Source organism: Lepidochelys olivacea (assembly GCF_965140295.1).
Source record: "Lepidochelys olivacea isolate rLepOli2 genome assembly, chromosome: 2".
Classification (NCBI taxonomy): domain Eukaryota; kingdom Metazoa; phylum Chordata; order Testudines; family Cheloniidae; genus Lepidochelys; species Lepidochelys olivacea.
Window position 1 is genome coordinate 263094780 of NC_140412.1, and position 6000 is coordinate 263100779.

Below are 6000 nucleotides of genomic sequence, written 5' to 3' on the forward strand. Positions count from 1 at the left end.
ACTGGATAAGTTCATGGAAGATATGTTTTTATAATAGCCATTGATGGTCCTAAGAACGGCCATACTGGGTCAAAACAAAGGTCTGTCTAGGCCAGAATCCTGTCTTCCAACAGTGGCCAATGCCAGGTGCTTCAGAGGGAATGAACAGAACATAATTATCAAGTGATCCATCCCCTGATTAGCCAAGATGGTCAAGGACGCAACCCCATGCTCGGGGTGATCCTATACCTCTGACTACCAGAAGCCAAGAGTGGAAGACAGGAGTAGATCACTCCATAATTACCCTGTTCTGTACATTGCCCTTGAAGTTTTGGTATGGGCCAATGTCAAAGACAGGATACTGGGCAAGATGGACCATGGTCTGATCCAGTATGGCAGTTCTTTTGAATCACAGAATATCAGGGTTGGAAGGGACCTCAGGAGATTGTTAGAAGTTGAAGGGTTGGTTGACTTTTCACAAGTGCACACCATACCAAACACTCCACTATATATGGTAACTTGATGCTGAGTTAGCATGTTATTTTCTATGTACGGTTTGCAGTCCAGGAGGCCATAGATAATTTCTGTTCTTAATAAAAACTTTGGCAGCATCTACACTACCAAGTGTTTTGCCAATTTTCAGCAATAGTGCACCTGAACCAATGTAAGCACTAGTGTATATCACACTTGAGTGTTTCCAGCATTGTGCCCTGAACCAATACTCTGACCAAGAATTCATAGACTGTAAGGCCAGACAGAACCATTGTGATCACTAGTCTTACCGTCTGTATAATACAGGCCATATGACTTCTCTGAATTAATTCCTGTTTGAACTAGAGCTTATATTTTAGAAAAAAACATCCAATTGTGATTTAAATATTGCTACTGATCGAGAATCCACCACAGCCTTTGGCAAGTTGTTCCAATGGCGAATTGCCCTTTCTGTGAAAAAAAAACTGCACCTTATTCATTATTTACTGTGTATTACTGCAGCTCTTAGGAGCCCTAATTCCAGTCTAAATTTGTCCAGGTTCAACTTCCAGCCTTTGGCTCTTGTTACACCTTTATCTACTAGATTGTCCATGATCAAATTTCTGTTCCCCATGTAGGCACTTATAGACTGTGATTTAAGTCACTCCTTAATCTTCTCTTTGTTCAACTAAACAGACTGAGTTCCTGGAGTCTATCATTATACAGCATTTTTTCCAATCTTTTAATCATTTTGGTGGCTCTTCTCTGAACTCTCTCTGATTTATCAACATCTTTTTTTGAGTTTTTGACACCAAGACTGCATGTGGCAGGCACACAAGTGCCAAATATTGAGGTAATATAACCTCACTACTTCTTGTCACAATTACACATCCAAGGATCACATGGTATTACAGCAGGTGTTCACGTTCCACTGATTATACATCATGACTCCAAAGTCTTTTTCAGAGTCACTGTCCGCTGTTCTCCAATTAGGGCCTACGTTTTTTATTCCCAGGTATATACATTTACATTTGGATGTATTAAAACACATTTTATTAATTCAAAGCACAGTTCTGCAAATGCTAATCTATATAGCTCTTATATAGATACTAAAAAAACAAGCATTAACTTAACTGGTGCAAACATGAGTGCTGATGGCTACAAATAAAGTTTGACAGCAGAATTTCATACCTGTTTGACCCCAGCACGGAAGGGGGGGACAAAAGATGAAAACATTAATCTACTAAAAAATCTATTCATTCAAATATCATAATTTCCACTGCATCATAGGTTTGAGAATAGTACTTTACAGAAATATAAGAAAATACACAGTCCCTGCTCTAAAGGGCTTACAACTTACCTAAAAGCAAAATAAAAACTTGAAACTGACAGAGCCATCAAAATGAAATTTGAGACACTGCAGTTGACACTAAAAATTTGCAAAAAGAAAAGGAGTACTTGTGGCACCTTAGAGACTAACAAACTTATTTGAGCATAAGCTTTCATGAGCTACAGCATCCGATGAAGTGAGCTGTAGCTCACGAAAGCTTATGCTCAAATAAATATGTTAGTCGCTAAGGTGCCACACGTACTCCTTTTCTTTTTGTGGATACAGACTAACACGGCTGCTACTCTGAAAACTAAAAATTTGATAAACTTTAAATTTATGAACTGGTGGGGAGTGTATTCCAGAGTCTGTTTTTTTAAGAGTGGATACTAGATTTATTAACGACACACAGACACTCCCCACCCCAAAACAGTATGCAAAGCCCCCTATTGGCTCTGCACAAGTAAGTAAACATAGTTGTGCTTCATCAATGATGGCTGTGAAAAAATCAGTCAAGAAATGCCAGCAAGTTCTACTGCACTAAGACCATAGGGAAGAAAAAAAAAATGCATGCCTGATGCAAAAGGTATCATGAACAGCAGAGAACAAACCACACTCCCACATTCTATATATAGTAGGTTTTATAGAATGCAAGCCTCCACTCATAATCTTGTCTAGCAAGTTAGTTGGCTCAAGATTTACAAATGCTTTAGCTTAACAGTAATGGTTGACTGAAATATTGAAATATCTACAAATATCTGAAAGTGCTTGTCTAGCAGTTTTTGTACCAATTTAAATCAGGAAAAAAACCTATTCAGTTAAATCGATTCAACCACCTAAACAATGAGGAGTCCGGTGGCACCTTAAAGACTAACTGATTTATTTGGGCATAAGCTTTCATGGGTAAAAACATGCATCTGAAGAAGTGGGTTTTTACCCACAAAAGCTTATGCCCAAATAAATCTGTTAGTCTTTAAGGTGCCATCAGAATCCTCATTGTTTTTGTGGATACAGACTAATACGGTTACCCCCCTGATACTCAACCACCTAGTAAACATGTAGTTATACCAATAGAAGAGTGATCATATTGTACTTAATCAGTACAGCTCCCTATTGTGGATTTAACTGAATCGGTACAAAAGCTATGTGTAGACACAGCTTTAAGTGTTACCAGCAATCCTTAGATTTTCCTTGCTTTTTTCAACATTAGAGATAATGGAATGAGAACAGCCTTCCATTTTCTAACTGCAATATTTCAAAAGTGAATGTGAAGGATAAAATGCATTTAAATTTTTATTTCAGGTTCAGTAAATGCTATTTTATTCCCCTCAGCATTCTCTTAACATCTGATGTTTCAGCACAAATGACTCCTGCCTCCTTGTACTGTAGTTCAAGCTTTTGTACTTGTTTACTTCACAACTCTCCTCTGACATCCCTCTGTTCAGAAATGTCACTATTTTCTGTAGCCCACCACCTCTCACATTCTTTCACTTCTCCCTATAACCTCTTAACAGATTTTTGGCAGGAATATGTATGATAGAGATGGGGAAAGGAAGATGCTTCTTCATTTTCACATATAAATATATATAATTTACCATATAAGAACAAGTCACAGCCCTCATTTATACTGTTTTGCAATATCAATAAAAGGCACTAAGGTATCCTCTTGTCTTCAAAACTGCATAACATCCTTGAATGTTTAACATCAGTTCTTCATGAAACAGATTTTAATATTTATCCACACCCTAGTGATTTTAGAAATAATTCAGAGTCTAGGCTGTCCAACCACCACTAAATCCATATATACAGTAGGAGCATTTCACCCGTATAGAAAAAGTGGTACACTATACCAGCAAAAAGAAAAGGAGTACTTGTGGCACCTTAGAAACTAACCAATTTATTTGAGCATGAACTTTTCTTTGTGCGAATACAGACTAACACGGCTGTTACTCTGAAACCTGTCATTACACCAGCAAGGTGCTCCTAACTTATACAGGCAAAGATGCACTTTTACTGGTACAGCTTATTCCACCCCTTGTTTCTGTGAGCAAAACAAGCTATACCAATAAAACTGCACTTTCTGGCCAGCATAATTGCATCTGCCAGCAGCTATGTTAGTCAGGGACCATACCCCATCCCAGATGAACAGAGCTAGGCCAGCAGAAGTCTGTAGATAAACATGGCCTGAGAGACCCTTTAAAACTTGTGGCAATAGATAACTTCCCCCAATTACACTTTCAATAAGATGGGAAGATACATCGTCACCCCTGTACAGCGCTTAAAGCGGTGTGAAAAAAGCATGAGAGGGGAAGAGTGCCATACTTTGGTAGCAACAGCTTCAGGAAGTGATTAAAGTGCGCCCCTCAATGACCCAGCTTGATTTTTAATTGCTTTTTCCAGGTCTGCAAATACTACCCCCAACAAACCCTTTCAGCACTATGGCGGGAAGGTATGAACAGGAGCTAGTGGGCACTAGGGCAGGGGTAGCAGGGAGGGTGGACGACTGGCAAGACCCCCAGCAGCGGGCAGAAAATTGGGTTACCCATTGCCACCACCAGTGCTGTTGGAGGGGTCAGTACAGCGTGGCAGCCGCCAGCCCCAGGTAGATACCACAGTGATGGGCACTTCGAAAGCCCCGAGAGGACGCCCTGGGAGCAGGATGGGGAGTGTGTGTGTGTGTGCGGGGGTCACTGCCCCCAGAGGCAAAGGGAAAAGAGCAGCCCAGGCCCCCACTGCCAGAGAAAAGTGTGTGTGTGCGGTCACTACCCCAACAGGCAAAGGGAAGGGAGCAGCCCAGCCCCCCACTGCCAGAGAAGTGTGTGTGTGGGGGGGGGTCACTGCCCCAACAGGCAAAGGGAAGGGAGCAGCCCAGCCCCCCCACTGCCAGAGAAGTGTGTGGGGGCGGGGTCACTACCCCAACAGGCAAAGGGAAGGGAGCAGCCCAGCCCCCCACTGCCAGAGAAGTGTGTGTGTGTGGGGGGGGGTCACTGCCCCAACAGGCAAAGGGAAGGGACCAGCCCAGCCCCCCACTACCAAAGTAAGTGGGAGGGTGGCTATCACACCTGCCCCAATACCTGAGGCGAGGGGAGCACCTGCCCCCCCCCCGTCGAGCAGCAAGGCGCACCCGCCCCCCCTGCCCTGGAGGAGGAAGCCGGACTCTGACCCGCACCCGCCCCAGTACAAAGGGGGAGGGGGAGCCCCAGGGAGAAGGATGCACCCGCTGAAGTGAGCTGTAGCTCAGGAAAGCTCATGCTCAAATAAAGCGGTTAGTCTCTAAGGTGCCACAAGTCCTCCTTTTCTTTTTGGGAATACAGACTAACACGGCTGCTCCTCTGAACTAGATCAGCAGGACACCCCCCCCCGCCCCCAGCCAAATTGGCCTCCTGGCTCCGCCCACCGGAGACCGGGAGGCTCCTGTCCGAACCCTTCCCGGGGCAGAAGTGGGGCTTGGCCTCACCTCGGGCCAAGAGGCCTTCGCGAAGCGGGGAGCCCGCGGCTCGGCGCTAGCAGCCACCATCTTACCCCTCCTCCACCCCTTGGCCCGGGCGCGGGATGGTGGCGCCCGCCGAGCCCACTTCACCCACGGGCAGGTGAGCGGCTCCCCAACCGCCCCGCCCCGCGTCGGGCGCGAGGCGAGGCGGGAGCCAGGCTGGGGGAAGGTGGGGGCGGAGCAGCTAACTGTCTCCCTCAGCGCGCTCCCCTCTCAGCGCGCGCTCCTTCCCACCCTCCCGGCCGCCCAATCTGCGAGCAGAGCGGGATGAGGAGCGCGCGGGAGGGGACGGAAAAGCTCCTTGACAACCAATGGAGGACGGGGGTGGGGGGGGGTGGCTGAGAGTGGGATAGGTCGCTGGGATAAATTATTGTGGGAGGCGGGGCCTGAGACGAGCAGGGTTCGAAGGGGGCGCAGTGTGAGGGGCCTGGGACGAACCATTTCAGAGTTAGAAGAGAGGGGGATTGAGGGCAAACCATTTCAGGGTTAGAAGGGTGTATGCGGCGGGGGGAGGGGCAAACCCTATCAGGGCTGGGAAGGAAAAGAGGGGGTTGGGGCAAACCATTTCAGGGGCAGTGGGAGGGGGAGAGAGGGAAGTGAGGGTAAACCATGTCGGGTCAGAGGGGCCGGGGTTTGGGATGACGCATTTCATGGTTTAGAAGAATTTGGGAGGGGGTTGGGGCAAACCATTTCAGGATTAGAAGAGAGTGTGGGGGAGTTGGAGCAAACCACC

General features: G+C 46.1%; 1 protein-coding gene across 3 annotated transcripts in view; it reads right to left on the reverse strand.

Annotated features, from left to right (window-relative positions):
- LOC311517078 (meiosis-specific coiled-coil domain-containing protein MEIOC-like) overlaps positions 1 to 5448 on the reverse strand; it is a 48466-nt gene extending 43018 nt beyond the window's left edge. The window contains exon 1 of one of the 3 annotated variants that reach the window (XM_084621657.1): positions 5300 to 5448. Coding sequence is in view for 1 of the 3 variants with exons in the window: in XM_084621652.1 (XP_084477778.1) it covers positions 5235 to 5294 (60 nt within the window). In the remaining 2 variants the exon portion in view is untranslated. Of the gene's footprint in view, positions 1 to 5234 lie in introns of all 3 variants that reach the window. The other 2 variants (XM_084621655.1, XM_084621652.1) reach the window with 2 other exon arrangements.
- Positions 5449 to 6000: the final 552 nt, after the last annotated feature.